This window comes from Pelophylax lessonae (assembly GCF_965119305.1).
Source record: "Pelophylax lessonae genome assembly, chromosome: 4".
Classification (NCBI taxonomy): domain Eukaryota; kingdom Metazoa; phylum Chordata; class Amphibia; order Anura; family Ranidae; genus Pelophylax; species Pelophylax lessonae.
Window position 1 is genome coordinate 673,096,993 of NC_138771.1, and position 17,671 is coordinate 673,114,663.

Below are 17,671 nucleotides of genomic sequence, written 5' to 3' on the forward strand. Positions count from 1 at the left end.
GAACCAGTTACTCTGGACCATGTGAGTACCCCTGAGAATTCTAAGTGGTTAAGAATTTATATATGTCATGGATATTTATGAAACAGCAATTTGGTCTTTCTAGTGCCTGCATCACTATTACTCCTTTCCTTTATGGGGATCTTGTGACTATCTTGGGAAAAAGAGGGGCATGTTCCACTAACAACGACCGAGAAACTGTATATACAAAAAACAAAATGTAAGCTATTTATTCAACCTAGATTACACAAACTAAGTATTCAGTGCATAATGACACTTACAATGTCTAAATATCATTTTAGATATGGTGATACCTTGAAAAAGGCATAGCCGCTTTAGGCAAGCCGAAACGCGTGGGAAATTGAGACGCTACCTGCAATATCCAATACCGACGGATGGCAGGATTTTTGTGTTTCTAAAGTCACCAATACTCACAGTGTCACTTCTTTACCTTCTTGCACTATCACGGATGGGTCTCTCACCCACCCTGCACTATATAATTTATGAAGCAAACATGTTGTAATTCATGTATCTTTTACGATAAAATCTAAAAACGCTTTTATGCTGATACGTTTTCTTTATTGCCTTAAAGTCCCACTTACTGGCCTGAGGAACCAAATACTTCTTTGTATACATACCAGGGATGTTGGCGCAACTACTCTTAGGAATCATCTACCTACATTAACAATCTTTCAAAAGGTTTTCTAGAGCTCTAAACTACCAAATCGCATTTCTAGAATCCAGTAACGAGGTGGTTCGGTTGAGGTGCTTGACCATTTCTGAAGACGCTTATCCCAGTATCCGAAAAGCAATAGTAGAGGGTCTTTTGGTGCAGACAAATCGGTTACTGTAGCTATAAATGCAAGTACCTGGTCCCAGAATGTTGAGATCAGCGGGCAGTCCCAAAATTTATGAAAGAGGGAGGGGCGCTCAGCATGGCAAAGAGGACATTTATGAGCATCCGCAAGTGTCTTGTCAGATAGGAAGGGGATATGCGCCCTATGGAAAATTTTTAGTTGCGTTTCCTTCCACGTAGAGTTTGGGGTGAGTCCGAGAGTGGTCCGGAGACCGCTAATTATCTTGGGTAAGGTGTCCTCACCTGGGAAGTCTTTCAGCCAGTTCGATGCAGATGAAGTAAAGGAGGCAGGTGGGCATTGTTGGATAAGTGGTCTATAGATATCTGAGATGGTGTACTTGCCAGAGTCCAGTAGGGTATCAATGAGAGAAAGTTTGAGCCTGGTTTCAGGGTTCGATAACGTACCACGAATAAAGTGCCGGCATTGTGTCAAATAAAAAGAATCTGAAGGTGGTAGGTTATATTTCTCCGAGATTTCAGCAGAGGACCCCAAGATTCCGGTTAGTGGGTTGCAGAGTTGGATGAAGTTGACCAGTCCCTTTGACTCCCATGCTCTATAGACCGCATGTTCCAAGCCAGGGGGAAAAGCAGGGTTCCCCCTAATTGGGAGATGCTTGGAGAAGTAAAGGGGCAGTTTTAAAAGTTTCCTCACTTCTCTCCATGCAATAACCGTGTCCCTCAGGAGCAGGTTATGACGTAGTGGGGGTGGGAGGTGAACCCATTTGGCATGGAGGAGTGAGGTCAATGTAAAAGGGCCAGACATCTGGGATTCTAACTCGAAATTTGAGAATTGCAGATCCCAGATATCCAGTCCAATGCTACTCTCAATAAGCATGACAGGTTATACAAACGTATATCAGGAAAATTTATACCCGCGTCTCGCCTGGGGAGGTACAGTTTTTTTGAGGAGATGCGAGGCCTCTTCCCTCGCCAAAGAAACCTGGAGAATGCTCTGGAAAGGTCTTGTACAACTTTATGTTTAATCAGTAAAGGAAGAGTTTGAAGGAAATACAAAATGCGGGCAAAACTGACCATCTTGATCAGGTGACATCTCCCCAAGAGAGACAGCGGCAGCTCCCTCCAGTTTTCCAGTTCCCCTTTAATTTTGGTAAATAGTGGTGGATAGTTGAGGGCATAGACAGATGCGGGGGTCCTTCCAATCTTTATGCCGAGGTAGGTGATAGAGTGTGACGCTATCTTAAAGGGAGAGTCCAATTCCCACCCGCGGGTCGCGCTAGAACCCAAGGGGAGAATCTTGCTCTTCGAGAAATTTATCTTAAGGCCTGAGCATTTCTTGAAGGCGTCAAACGTGGACACAATCGTGGGAATGTCGGCTGAAGGGCATGATGTGAAAAGAAGGACGTCATCTGCAAAAAGTGAGATCCTCAATTCTAAATGACCCAGTCGGACCCCATGTAGGGGGGCAGGGCCGGAGAGATATCTAGATAAGGGTTCCATGGCCAAATTAAACAGTAGCGGTGACAATGGGCAGCCCTGTCATGTACCTTTTGAACAGTCCAAAGTCTTCAGTCAAAGTACCTCCTACGCAGAGTCTGGCCGGCGGGGAAGTGTACATAGAAGTGATCAGTTGGACAAAAGGACCCTGGAAACCCATAGTATCTAAAACTCTGCGCAGCCAGGCAAAATTGACGTTGTCAAATGCCTTTTCGGCATCTAGGGTGATTATAGCCAGGTCTTGGGTGGGGTGCATTTTTTTGCGACTTCCACGGAGTAGTCTGCAAAGATAAGGATCTTCATACTGGACGGATTCTGGAATCCCTATAAATCTCAGGTTACTCCGCCGAGACCTGTTTTCCAGGTCCTCCAGTTTGTCCATGATAAGACGGTTCATTTTGTCTTGGGATTGTTCCGTACCTTGCATTTGGTATATCTCGTCCTCCACACTGGAGATCCGGCTTTCTGCCTCATTGAGACGGTGGGAGTGTGACTCCAGCTCCTTTCTGAAAGCAGCCATGACTGCTGTCACTGCTTGCTCCACTGATGATTTGATTGTGGGGGTGAGCAGAGCAACAACCGCCTGTGCAATCCTCTCAGTAGAGGGGTCTGGAGCTGAGAAGGATGCCGTGATGGGTGGCTGGGGGGTTTTTTCTGGCAGATTATAAGTGTCCATCTCTGCCGAGTCCGCCGCAGTTCCAGAGTAGGCCGCGACCGCGGCCTCGATTTGTGGCGGAGGCTTCGCGGCCGGTTTTTCTAAATACCGCTCCATGGCGGGACGACAGGCGAGCAGCGGTCGGGTCCGTGCGGTGTCCCAAAGCAGATGGGGGTTGCCTGAGGCGATCTGGAGGTGCTGGGCAGGTTTTATAGGCCGTATTACTGGGGCACACCGCGGGAGCTGCTCAGGGACCAGCTACTCCATGCGGCGCCGGAACCGGAAGTCGGGAAGACTTTCTTACAATATTTTGAATAGTGTCTGTGGGAATTTGTGCCCATTTGTGGGGTCAGGTAAAGATGTTGGATGAGAAGACCTGGCTCACCATTGATGTGCTAACTTATCCCACAGGTGTTCAGTAGGGTTGAGGTCAGGGCTCTGTTCAGGACACTTGATTTCCTCCACACCAAACTGGTCATACCATGTCTTTATGGGGCTGGCTTTGTAGACAGGGCACAGTCATGGAACAGAAAAGGGTCTTCGCCAAACTGTTACTACAAGGTTGAAAGAGCACAATTGTCTAAACTGTCTTTAAATTATCTAATTTTAGGAAAAAATCTTTGCCAAGCACACCTGAACTCCATCAGAAGTAGAGGCAAGGGAGGAGCAAGGATGGACCAGGCAGGACTGGGACAGAAAAGAGGGTAACAGGCAACAAAAGGCCACAATGAGTGGTGGGACAGGTCAAGATCTTTGATAAAATGCACTGACAGCAAGGCTCAGTGTAGTCAAATAGTCTCCCAGTACCCAGTGGTTAATTAAATACATACACTCACATATAATAGATGCACATCAACCTAAATAAAATCCAAAGGAACAGGTTTTTGTGATGTGATAAACTTCAGCTCAGTCCATGAAACAACAAAGAGTTCAAATAATAAATTTCAAAGAGTCAGTGAAACAATCAGTCATCCAATAAGCCAGTGAGGGTATCTTGAAAAGTTAACCAAACACTTTGTGCTCCCCACCAGAGACAACAATGGCCTCTTACCAAATGAACTGGGTCCCCATAACAGAGATCAAGCAGGCATGTTTATCAATGACCATCCAGGTATCCATCCATGGTGAAAGGACTCCATCAGCCTTAGGCTCCAAGATTGGACCAAACAGCCTCCATACTCATAAAGAGAAACAGGGGCCGCACATAGTGTATAACCGCCAAATAATATATTATAAAAAAAAGACATATACTTACAAAGGTAAATGCAGATACAACATGTAAAAAGAAACAGTAGTGCCTCACCGGCGTCCACACAGTGGGCATAGTAACGCCACGAGTTAAGCTCAATAGGTTTCGCTGTCAAACAGCGTCATCAGGGGACAGGAGCACAACAAGTGACGTCTAGTACAGTTTATATAGACTCCACTGCTGCTGCAGTAAAGCAGATCCCATTAGTATAACTATACCTACCCCAAAATCACTCTGGCTGAAGACCAAACACTAGAGAACAAATGTGGGCAAAAACGATTCTCCATAGTAAAAGAAGGGAGAAGGGACTATTAAAAAAAAAAATGGTGTTCATAGAAGACCAAATGCAAGAGGGCCAATATGGACAAATCAATCAAATTGAAGGCAAATATGACTTATCATAAAAGAGTTGTATGCACCATTTTGAGCCCAGGGGCAATATGACACTAAATTCACTTAAGTATATACTACATCTAGTGCTCAAAACCAATATGACAACTAAAAATATGCCAAAAAATTAAACCCTAAAATTAAAACGTTAATGCCAAAATAATAAGCCCTGATCACAGCAGTGAATGAAAGGTTTAAAAATTAGGCAGAAGCAAAACTAAAAACACAGCAAAAAAATAAATAAATAAACATAACAGAGGTCAACCATTATTTATAACAATATTCAGGTTCCACCCAATATTTAGACTGTAGGGACTATGGGTTTTTAATTGAAAAATCCATCTAGTTTCTAACCTAGAGATCTCCCTCACCAAATGACGACCTTTTCAATGTGGAGATGAAGGGTCCCTGTTATGATGCAAACAATAATATTTGGATAGACTGTGTCACTTAAAACCTTTACAAATATTTATTATATGTTTGTTAATTCTCATCTACCATGCCCATGTGGTCCGGCCAACTTACTGGATGCCACAAGGACACTGCAGGAGATAGAAAACACATCTGTGGAACAAGAAACAAAACAGTATATTTCATAGGATTTTGATGTACTATGGGAGGTAAAGGATCTAGTCCTCACAGTATTCCCTCCAACAATATGACACATTTTACACCTATGACTGTTTTTTCCCCCTTTCAAGCACCAAACAGCGTAACCTTGTAAGGGGGATCTACTACAATTGGGGTCAAAAAATCCCTCAGAGTTATGGCTTTACGAAAAATGACCTTAGGATGGTCATGTAAAACTGGTCCTAAGATTCTATTGTTTTTTAATCCACTACAATATTTTTAAAGTTGTCTCCTGACTAGGGCATAATACCTGGACAAAGTGGTAACAAAAGAAAACTGATGATCAATAATAACAGCAGAAACATGTGGAGGATTTTTGATAAGCAATGAATCACATTTAGGATGTTTCACCTCACTAACTACCCAATCCAGCTCCTGTTCACAATAGCCCTTTTCAAGAAATCGCTGTTTGAGAATCAGAGATTGGGACTGAAAGTCCTCAAGGTTGGAACAGTTACGTCTAATGCTAGGGAATTGTCCCTTAGTAATGGCTGGATGGGGGCAAATCCCTTGAGGGATATACCCATTGTAATCAGTCTTTTTGAAAAAAGTATGGCTAATGAAATGATCCTTACGTCTAGAAATAGTTAGATCCAAAAAAAAAAAATGAATTTGTTCCTCACTAAATTGAAAAGAGACATAGATACCACTGTCATTCTGGTTAAGTCCCTCCATAAAAAGATTTTAAGAATCATAATTCCCCTTCCAAAAAAAAAAAAAACAATAGGACATCATCTATATAATGCCTCCAAAAAGTTATTTCCACAGGTGTCTAATCCTAAATTGTCACCTCCTCCTCCCACCTTGCATGAAAAAGGAGGTGGTGATGATTTGTGATTGGGCACCTGATTAAAGCCGGTCTTGTGACTTTGGCATGACCAAATTCTCCTCCTTTTTTTTTCAAAACCCCATTTATTTGTTTTGCACTCTGCTGTTTTTGGGCTCAGAAAGCCAGTAATAATGCACACTTTAGATACGGTACTAGCTCACCATTGGATGTTCTAGTGCAGGGTTTCTCAACCAAGGTTTGGTGGAACCCTAGGGTTCCTCCTGAGGTTGCTAGGGGTTCCTTGAGAAATGGGCAATTTCTGCCTCTCAGATAAGTTCCCAATGACACCATTGTTCCTTTTAGCTATCTGTAAAGGGTAATTCTTCCCAATGATGACAAGAGTAAGGAGCATTCTTCACACTGACTGTCCCACTAATGTGTCAGGAGTTGTAGATTTTTAATTTTTATCAGGGGTTCCACCGAGACCAGAAATTAATTTTCAAGGGTTCCTCTGCATTTGTAGGTTGAGAAAGGCTGGTCAAGTGTCTCATTGCCAACATCCCAAAGGATCAACACAAAACAACAATGATCCCCCTGTTTGGCGGGACTTTAAGGGTAAAATCCAGCCAAAAGTCCCCTAAAGTCCCGCCAAACAGGGGGGATCATTGTTGTTTTGTGTTAATGCACATTTTAAAGCACATCTCTGTAACCAAATTAATCTATATTGCTGCTAATTAATTATTCCCCTTGGTCACCAACCCTGGAAAAAATCTTGCAGCACTGCTCATGCTCACATTGTGGTGGGTGGCTGGCTGTCTGGCACCCTGTGGTGGGTGGCTGGCTGGCACCCTGTGGTAGGTGGGTGGCTGGCACAGGGGCTGTGGGTGGCTGGCTGGTACAGTGCCTGTGGCTGGTTGGTACAGGCCCTGTGGGTGGCTGGCTGTCTGGCACCCTGTCTGTGGGTGGCTGGCTGACTGTCTGGCACCCTGTGGTGGGTGGCTGGCTGGCTGGCACCCTGTGGTGGGTGGCTGGCTGGCTGGCACCCTGTGGTGAGTGGCTGGCTGGCACCCTGTGGTAGGTGGGGGGCTGGCACAGGGGCTGTGGGTGGCTGGCTGGTACAGGGCCTGTGGGTGGCTGACTGGTACAGTGCCTGTGGCTGGTTGGTACAGGGCCTGTGGGTGGATGGCTGTCTGGAACCCTGTCTGTGGGTGGGTGGCTGGCTGTCTGGCACCCTGTGGTGGGTGGCTGGCTGTCTGGCACCCTGTGGTGGGTGGCTGGCTGGCTGGCACCCTGTGATGGGTGGCTGGCTGGATGGCACCCTGTGGTGAGTGGCTGGCTGGCACCCTGTGGTAGGTGTGTGGCTGGCACAGGGGCTGTGGGTGGCTGGCTGGTACAGTGCCTGTGGCTGGTTGGTACAGGGCCTGTGGGTGTCTGGCTGTCTGGCACCCTGTCTGTGGGTGTTTGGCACCCTGTAGTGGGTGGCTGGCTGGTTGGCACCTTGTGGTGGGTGGGTGGCTGGCTGGCACCCTGTGGTGGGTGGGTGGCTGGCACAGGGGCTGTGGGTGGCTGGCTGGTACAGGGCCTGTGGGTGGCTGGCTGGCTGGTACAGTGCCTGTGGCTGGCTGGTACAGGGCCTGTGGGTGGCTGGCTGGTACAGAGCCTGTGGGTGGCTGGCTGGCTCGCTGGTACAGTGCCTGTGGCTGGCCGGCTGGTACAAGGCCTGTGGATGTGGGTGGCTGGCTGGCACCGGGCTACTGTGGGTGGGTGTATGGCTTTGATATACTCCCGCGAGACTAGTGCTGACTCCAGACGAGGCTGTCCAAGGTGAAGGAGGCGGCCTAAGAAGGCAGAATGACGTCACAAAAATATCGGCAATATCGGCCAGTTCTGGGGCCGATACCGATATATCGGGGAAAGTGCATATCGGCCACCGATATATCTAATCGGTCTATCCCTACCTTGTACTATAGCATTTTAAAAATAATTGATTTTTTCTTGACTTCCTTGCTGTAGCTACAAATGTTACTAAAAAAAATAAAACTGCAAAAACACAAAAAGGCAGTGAAATAATATTTTTTTTGTTATTTTTACATCAGTCAGGTTAAAAAAGAAGCCCACAGTGGGCAGGAAGCATGGAAGATGTTCACCTCAACCCCCGGACAAAGGCAACCCAATAACATTTTCCATTATTTCTAAAGAAAAAAAGCATTTGACACTTGTTGACAGACTGACCTTATAATGGAGGTCAGACATAAAGCCTTCCCCCCATCCTGGACCTTTTACTTTAAGACAAACAAGCCCCAATGAATCCAAGATGTCGAAGCTTAAGGTAAAACTTGTCCACTCCTTGATTATGTAGCCGAGGAGCTCCCCGGAGGAACTGGAGACCTGCAACTATAATAAAACGTTGTTACAAGAGGTTGTCTAATGAGTTTGGTCATCATATCCAGAATTGTACTTGGATTGTCCAGTAGGCTTATCTGGGTCCATTACTTACTAGAACATGAACATATCTTATTCCTAATCAGCTTTAGTGGACCAAATCTTGTATCCAGCTCCACCTAGATAACAATGTTTTATGTTCCATTAGTCCCTATAGTCTACAAAGCTGTGCATTTGTTTTCATCAGTCTTAGAGGAATATATGCTATATCACAACAGGCCAAGAGGCATGTGTCTTGTATGTCACAGTACTAAAAATCCATATGTTCTTTCTCACCAGTCCTTGAGGTTCATGGCTTTGATATAACCAACTCCAAAAGTTTGTGCCTTATATCTAACTAATCTTAGAAGACCAAGGCTTTCATCATAGAAGCTTTAGTGTTTCAGGTCTTATCTCACCAGTTGTTGAGGATCATTTAACTAGCTAATGTACATTGTATCTAACTAGTCCCATAGGACAATATAGCATAAATGGAGATAAGATGTAGAGGGCCATGCCTTAAACGTCATCAGTCCCAGAGGACCATGTCTTGAATCTCACAAGTCCTAGCCTGGGTGGCTAGGAAAGGGGTGCAGTAAGTCCCCCCCCCCCCCCCTCACTCCCACCACCCCAAAAAACATAACAGGCCACATGCCCTGCAGAAGTCTCCTTTTTAGAGGAAAAACAAAGGGTATGAGGTTCTGTCAATATTCTGAACAGTCCCTTGTGTTAGATAGGGGTCTGGTTTGGGCTTTTAAAGGGGACACTATACACAGGTAAAAAAGAATGGTGTGGAATCCCCCTAAAAGTCTTTTATCCAGACAAGTATCTTGGCTGGCCTGGAAAGGGGGGCAGTGATCGTACCCTCCCCTTCCCTCCTACACCATACCAGGCCACATTGGGAAGCTATCTTGCCAGGAAAGTGGGGCAGTGAGGAGCCTTTGGCAAATCATCTTGTCCCTATGTTGTTGGGGACAAGGGTCACATCTCCTCATTCCTGGCCTAGTGAATGTGGGAGGTCTGCAGCTAATCCTAGAGGTCCATTGTTTGTATGTTATTAGAGGGTTGTAGAATATAAGAAATGGACCTAGACATGGGTCATAGCAAGTATGTTACCTAAAAGGTTATCACTTATCTCACAGGTCCCCAATGTGAGTCTTTCTTCTTCAATGGCTATTATTAATAGGACAAAATTAACAATGAATCAGAGAATACTGAAAGGTACATCAACATGTACAGAAATAAAGCAGAAAAAAAGGGAAAAAAGAAAAGGCTTGTCAGCCTCAAAAGAAAGGACATGAAAATAACATATAGTATTATCTGCAACAGTGACAGCTATTTGGTAATGCTGACATGAAAACCAAGGAGTGAACAAACTCTATTCGAGACAACAGGTTAGAGAACAGCAGAAGGACAAGTGAGGCAGGGAAGAGGTTGGGGATTTATAAGGGAAGGAAGGAAGGAAGGAAGGAAGGAAGGAAGGAAGGAAGGAAGGAAGGAAGGAAGGAAGGAAGGAAGGAAGGAAGGAAGGAAGGAAGGAAGGAAGGAAGGAAGGGGGAAATTGTCAGTTGAGGTTCACAGTTCGATGACTTTCACTTCAGAGGCCGCCATAGGACTTAGAGTTCGAGGAGGTGACTATCAAAGTCTCTTAGGAGAAAGTGAGAGACTCAGTTGTCCCAAGCTCGGTGTAGTCAGTGTTTTTCATACCTTGGTGTCACAGGTACAGCAGTCTGAAGGCACAAGAAGGTTGAGGACATTATATCCTTGGTTGTTGGTAACCCTGCAATTAATCCGAGGTCCGCAACACTCCCGCTGCTCAGCGGCATGGTACACGAATTGGCCATTGGTGTCAAACAAATCATACGTACAATGACTCTGGAACATACTGTTCCCTGAAATTACAGAATTATAAGAAGAATTTAGTGAACGAGGTCAAACGCCTATGAGAGTCTGTAAAAATAGACGAAACGTTCCAACATCCATCTTCCCTCCAATGCAACTTGACATCTACCATTTCTGAAATCCAAATATGTGAAGATACACAGATTATAGGAAATGTTATGTCCTTTTCTTGTAAACTCTCCTACTGGTAGGAGGAGCAAAGTAAGAACAATAGAGACTAGAGCCCCACCTGCTGACTGGTTATGACAAAAAATATATATATTAAAGCGGAGTTCCAGCCACAAAATCGACATAACCGATTTTGTGGCCATCCGTTTGCTTTTCCTCACCTGAAACAGAATTGGATAGTTAGTATTTTTTTTTTTTTTACTTACCTTGTAATTGTAGAAAGAAATACTCACCTTTTTTGCACTTCCTCCCTCGGCGGCCGCGGCCCGCGCCATCACTTCCTGGTTTGCAATGATTCCTGGGAGCTGAACGTCATCGCTCCCAGGAATCAATGCGACGGCACCGGCCCCGCTCGTCACTTCCGGTGCGACGCCGCATTCCTTGCTAAACAGCTTCTGGGCATGCCCAGAAGCTGTGGAGGAATGCGGCGCCGCACCAGAAGTGACGAGAGGGGCCGGTGAAGGCGCATTCTGGGAGAAGAAGACGCGGAAGAGGACACAGAAGAGGATTGCGCTGGCTTCAGCTGCCCACAACAGAGATGGCAATGCTGGAGAAGAAATTTTAAAAGTGAGTATTTCTTCTTGCAGGTAAGTGCAAACCGGGACAGATCAGATGCTATCCATTGTGGAATGTACTAGCCCTGACTGACCCGGGGATATGTTTATTTAAAAAAAAATTTTGTGGCCGGAACTCCGCTTTAATATGAAATACTGTATTCTTTGTTTAAAAAGAGAAAAATGTAATTCTGACCATAATACATGCAAGCAGGTGCAGCTAACCATTCTGCCACTAGGTTGCTTTGTCCCAAAATAGTGTGGTAATAGAGAATTATATTATTGGGTGTTGAGTCTCCTTTTAGACAAAGCCTCTCTGTAGTGATGTAATGGGTGGAGATAGTGGCCATATAAATGCCAAGGTGGGAGGAGCCTTAGGTGAAATGAGGCATGGGAACCAAACACCCCACAGTCATGCAGATGTAGTTAACTATTTTAAAGGAGCCCCCTTATCTTCATAAAGCATTGTACAAAATCACATTGTATTCCATTTAAGACAAAGACATTGTTAGCCAGTTATATCTGGAGATCAGACCTGCCAATAAGAGGAGCAGGAAAGGTTCTCCGTTAAACAAATCATTTTAATGAAGACAAGGAGAAAATACTGGCTACACTTGTAGAGGATCCCGGTAAACGGTGGAAGACTAATGGAGCCCCGTGGCAAAAGAAGGAACAACATGTTGGTAGAAACATTCAAGTTTTACAAAAAAAACAAAAACAACACTCACTTGTCTCTTTTACAAAGAGTCCATTGACCTGTTAAACAGAACAAAGATGAGTCAACAGTAAATTCCTAGTTACCATACCCAACACTCCCAAAATCCATCAATACCTCCATTTCTAACAGGTGTTTGTGGCAAATAGAGTGCTATAGATCAGGGAGGGGAACCCTGGGAGGAGGGTGTGAGTGTTGAGTAAGGGATGGGAGTCTGGGGTAATGGATGGTGTCAGGGTTGAGTAGATGTGTATCTAAGGTAATGGGATAGGAGCTTGGGGTGGTGGATGGGTATTAGGGTTGTGTAAATGGGAGACTTGGGTGATGGGATGGGAGTATGGGGAGATGGATGGGTGTCAGGGCTGAGTATATGAAGTCTAGGGTGATGGGAGTCTGTGATGATGGATGGGTGTCAAGGTTGAGTAGATGAGTGCCTAGGTTGATTGGGTTGGGACTATGAGGTGATGGAAGTCAGGGCTAAGTAGATGGAGTCTAGGGTGATGGGAGTCTGGGGTAAAGAATGGGTGTCAGTTTTGAGTAGATGAGTGCCTAGGGTGATGCAAAGGGAGTATGGGGTGATGGATGGGTGTCAGGGCTGAGTAGATGGGAGTCTAGGGTGATGGGAGCCTGGGGTGATGGATGGGTGTCAGGGCCTAGTAAGGGATGGGAGTTTGGGGTAATAGATGGTGTCAGGGTTGATTAGATCTGTATAGGGTGATAGGATGATAGCCTGGGCTGATGGATGGGTTCAGGCTTGTGTAAATGGTAAGGGGTCACATTGGACACCTTTGCTACCATTTGTAATGGATGTAATACTGGTTATATTAGTGAAATGCCTATTTCACTTGATGGTGCATACCTCATGTATATATGTATATATGTTACTGCTGAGATTCACTACCTTACTCAAAATGCAATTAGATCACCCCTCCTTTCGGAGAAGCAAGATGGCGATTGAACATGGAGACAACACCCAAAATAAGACCTTGTCATATCCTGGAAGAAAATCTCAGATACATAGATACTCCAATCGCTAGCTTATACGTATTATATATGACTATTTCCTGTAATGGATTTTCCTCAGTCTTTAAAAGGAGAAAAGAGGAACAATTAAAATAGAATTTACTTTTTGACTGAACTGTGTGTCAGCGTGGTTAATTCATTGTTGCGCGCAAACGACATTAGGAAGGAGCAGATATATATATTTGAGGACTGTTCTGGTCCTAATCCAAATCAAAATGGCACCCCAGATGGGACACTTTGGGTTCTGAACCAAAGGTAGCTGATCGAGAGGAAACCGAGAGGAATCAACACAGACGAGGGCAGAGACTGATCACCTCTGAATATACGGTAAGACATACTTTGAACCTTACCTGTACCCTTGCTCTGTGATTGATTTTATCTTTGTGTCCATATCAGCTGCCTGCGGTCAGCAAGACAGGTAACATAACTTGCCCAAAGTGTATTAAGAAGGAACCTGCATAATTTATATCTGCTGCCTGTTTTGTGTTTTGTTATTTGTTTGTTTACTGGCTTGTGGTGGGGTGACGAGACGGTCAGAAGGGAATTCTGTCACAGACGAGATAACTCCCCTCGGAGTCATTTATTAGTGCGTTTTTGCACGAATGCTCGGGGGGAGGAACCACTCTCGCATGGGCCACGTTGCACGAGGAGGCTCCCGGGAGGAGGGAAAAACGCGCTTGACGCTGGGATCCTGTAAAACAGAGTTTATTCTGACAGTTCAATCCCCCTTATAATGAGCCCGTAATGTGTGTAATGGTTAGCACTCTGGACTCTGAATCCAAGTCACATTGTGCTATGTGCTAGGTGTCCAGTGTGCCCCTGTACCTTTAAGGAGGATTGGGCTAACTCCAGGCCCATCTTGCCTTTATTTAACCATTAAAATGCATGCGCTCCCACTGTGGAGACTCATACATTTACAAGGGTTAGGACTGCAAGTTATACAGGGTGCCTTGAAGGGGCCTTGCAGCTTACGCATGCGTTTGGAAATGTGTGCTAACTAAACCCCAGTTTTTAATGCAAACTGTTTGATAGGATAATTCTGTTGGTAAGCAGACTGGTTGGTGAGTTGAGCTGGAAATTTTCTTTGGTTTTGTCTTTTGTAAATGGGTGCCTAGGGTGATGGGATGAGAGTCTTCGATTGATGGGTGTCAAAGTTTAGTAGATGGGTGTCTAGGGTGATGGGATGGAAGTATGGGGTAATGGATGGGTGTCAGGGCTTAGTAGATGGAAGTTTAGTGTGATGGGAGTCTGTGGTGATGGTTGGTTGTCATGGTTGAGTAGATGGGTGCCTAGTGTGATGGGAGTCTGGGGTGCATGTGGGGAGATGATAGGACGTGGAATGAGAGGCTGTCTGGAGAAAGGGGATGGGAGCCTGGATTGAGGAGATTAATGCATAGGGTGAACATATAGGTGCCTTAGATGAGAAGAGGGGTGTCTGGGGGATAGGAGACAGGAGCCTGGTGCAAGTAAACGAGTGCATGAGGTGAGGGGTAAAATATGTGGAGGTGAGTAGACATGTAGGTGATAATTTAAACCATTAGTGAGAAATCTCTTTGATAGATACACCAAAAATAAAAAAAACCTGCCTGACAGAGGCTCCGACCTTCTCTCACATAAAAGATTTCTTTTAAATCTGCCCTCCAGACAGGTACGTTTCACATATCTCACCTGAAGAAGATTTTCCAGTCCAGGTGGAGCAATGGGAACTCCGGCCATAATACCCTGCAACATATAATAAGGATTAGTAGTTTTATAGGCAACACTGGCTGGAAGTTATGATTACAGCAATGCCCTGGTGGTCATCGGGACAGGAAGTACGGGATAACACATACTATGAGGGAACAAAGACATCCATACAAAAGAAAAAATACATTTAAGGTTAAATTTGGGCTTTAAAATGAATGGGCTGAAATCGCACCGCACAGAACCGCATGGAAATCCCAAAGGATTGCACAGCGCTTAAAGCAAATACAGTCTGGTCCCAGTTTCCTGAGTGTAGCCACACAGATCTGATCACCTTGGCTGCTGATTCCTGACATACATGCTACTGACCTCCAAACTCTGCATTACTTACTCCTGACTGCCCCCACGCCCCGCTAGATTGTCCCCGTGACATATCCCAGAAAGCTGCTAAACATACGAGGTAGTGGAGCTGCATTGCCTCATAGGGGACCGGTCTTCCTGGGAGCAAGTTGGCAGCAGGGGACACGGGTTGTTACCCCTGAATAGCAGGCTGCTGCAGGACAAGGCTGGATTCTCTGGGCAGGTGAGTGTGTATGAGAGAACCAAACATAACAGGGAAGGGATGGGATGTATCAGGGATGGGAAGAGACTGAGTATAGAACTGTGGTGGAGAACTTTGTCACATGGTGTGAGGATAATCAAAGGACAAAGACAAAGGAGCTGGTTCTGTATTTCCGAAGAGGAAGCCACCATTGACCCCAATCTCCATCTGAGGAGTGGATGTGGAGGTAGTAGAGAGTTACAAGTATCCTGGGGTGCACATAGATAATAAGCTGGACTGGAGCAAGGACACTGAGGTGCTCTATAGAAAGGGTCAGAACTTTTTTTTTTCTCCAAAAGCTTTATTGGAGGCAAAGAAATACAACAATTTGCATAAGTAAAGGAAACATTAGTGCATCACCACACCAGGTCATGCACTATTCTTTACAAAAAGTGAAATGCATAACAATTATGGTTGGAAATATAATATAATATTCTACAGTTTTCACACATATAGTACTCTTTGTCGTTAAACAGAGGTAAGCCTAGTAGATAGACCGCATCTGATGATGGCCCAGAAAATGAGGTTGTAGTTGTTGAGTATATACAGGTGTTAATAATGGTTTACCATTGAGGCAGTGTTTAGAAATCTGGACCAAGTGGCTATCTAGGGGATTCTAGTTTCCAGGCCTTATGAAAGAGGGGTTTATCTTTGCCATAGGGATAATTTCCCCTGTCGGGGGGTAATTAGTTATTGGGAAGGCTGCATGACAAATAAATATATATATAAGAATGATGAACAGAAGCGGTATTCAATGGACTGGAAGACCAGCCATGAAACCACCAAAATGTGGGACTTTAAAGGTGTATGGTAATGACACAGACAGGGCAATTGAAGATGAATAAAAAATCAACTTTAATGTTTAACATATTACATTAAAAAAGGTACAATAAGTGTACCCGAACATTGGTGGTCAAATATATAAAACAGACATTAACAGTAGATATACAGATGAATACTACGTTCATTAGAAGCCGAGAAGATGCAGGGGGTCACCACTACCTGACGCTGCGCTGCGCGGGACGGATGTAAATCTAATTCAGGCTCATGAGGTTGGAACCTATTATTCTACCCTTTCGCATTTGACAAATTAGCCGATTACTGTGTCCCAGTCCGATCCAGCATTGGTTGGCCTCTCAAGGTACTCACCACCCCGCGTCCATCCGGGACTTTCAGGGGGAGGTCTGGCACCACGTTATGCACACGTCCAGTCATGCAGTTTACAGTTGCTGTGTTTATGTTTATTACGCTTTGTATTTAGAGCCACTGCGAGAGGTCACAAGTCACTTAGTCCCTGATGAAGCCAATGAAATGGCGAAACATGTAGGACCTCGGTGACCCCCTGCATCTTCTCGGCTTCTAATGAACGTAGTATTCATCTGTATATCTACTGTTAATGTCTGTTTTATATATTTGACCACCAATGTTCGGGTACACTTATTGTACCTTTTTTAATGTAATATGTTAAACATTAAAGTTGATTTTTTATTCATCTTCAATTGCCCTGTCTGTGTCATTACCATACACCTTTAAAGTCCCACATTTTGGTGGTTTCATGGCTGGTCTTCCAGTCCATTGAATACCGCTTCTGTTCATCATATTTTATATCAGGGATGTGGTGTGTTTGGTTGGCTTTAGGTGCAACTTTGTCAGTCACCCAATTTCAATTTTCTGTATATATATAAGAAGTTATGTGTATAGAGTGAAAGAAGAGCCAGACGTTAGGGCCCGGTGTGACCATGAAAGAGGGAAAGGGATAAGGGAAACAAAGACTCCATTCTCCTCCACCTGAGGGTGTCATGGATAATGAGTACATATTTAGGTCAAGAGTTGGGAATACTCCTCCGTGGTAACAAAGTGGTGCCAACAGGACCAAAGTTTGTTAAATTTGGACTGAGTTTCCTTTGCTTGGTGTAAAAGCTCCTCACCACCTCTACTTTTTGAGGAGACTGAGGTCCTTTAACATCTGCTGGATGATGCTGAAGATGTTTTATGAGTCTGCGGTGGCCAGAGCTCTCCTGCATGCAGTGACCAGCACTCTCCTGTATACAGTGGCCAGCGCTCTCCTGTATACAGTGGCCAGCACTCTCCTGTATGCAGTGGTCAGCGCTCTCCTGCTTGCAGTGGAAAGCGCTCTCCTGTATGCACTCTCCTGTATACAGTGGCCAGCGCTCTCCTGTATGCAGTGGTCAGCGTTCTCCTGTATGCAGTGGCCAGAGCTCTCCTGTATACAGTGGCCAGAGATAACCTGTATGCAGTGGCCAGAGCTCTCCTGTTTGCAGTGGCCAGAGCTCTCCTGTTTGCAGTGGCCAGAGCTCTCCTGTATGCAGTGGCCAGAGCTCTCCTGTATACAGTGGCCAGCGTTCTCCTGTATGCAGTGGCCAGAGCTCTCATGTATGCAGTGGCCAGAGCTCTCCTGTATGCAGTGGCCAGAGCTCTCCTGTTTGCAGTGGCCAGAGCTCTCCGGTTTGCCGTGGCCAGAGCTCTCCTGTTTGCAGTGGCCAGAGCTCTCCTGTTTGCAGTGGCCAGAGCTCTCCTGTATACAGTGGCCAGCATTCTCCTGTATGCAGTGGCCAGCGCTCTCCTGTATGCAGTGGCCAGAG

General features: G+C 45.2%; 1 protein-coding gene across 5 annotated transcripts in view; it reads right to left on the reverse strand.

Moving 5' to 3' along the window:
- The window catches only part of LOC309553410 (phospholipid scramblase 1-like), an 814,575-nt gene that overhangs the window by 108,200 nt on the left and 688,704 nt on the right, over positions 1–17,671 (reverse strand). The window contains exons 1-4 of one of the 5 annotated variants that reach the window (XM_082254593.1): positions 14,453–14,518; positions 11,775–11,802; positions 10,130–10,314; positions 8,234–8,395 (exon numbers count right to left, since the gene is read on the reverse strand). The exons of 1 other annotated variant lie outside the window; for it this stretch is intronic. In XM_082254593.1, coding sequence (XP_082110719.1) covers positions 8,234–8,395; positions 10,130–10,314; positions 11,775–11,802; positions 14,453–14,515 — 438 coding nt within the window. In that variant the 5' untranslated portion in view covers positions 14,516–14,518. Of the gene's footprint in view, positions 1–8,233; positions 8,396–10,129; positions 10,315–11,774; positions 11,803–14,452; positions 14,519–17,671 lie in introns of those variants that run through there. 3 more of the 5 variants (XM_082254596.1, XM_082254597.1, XM_082254594.1) reach the window with 3 other exon arrangements.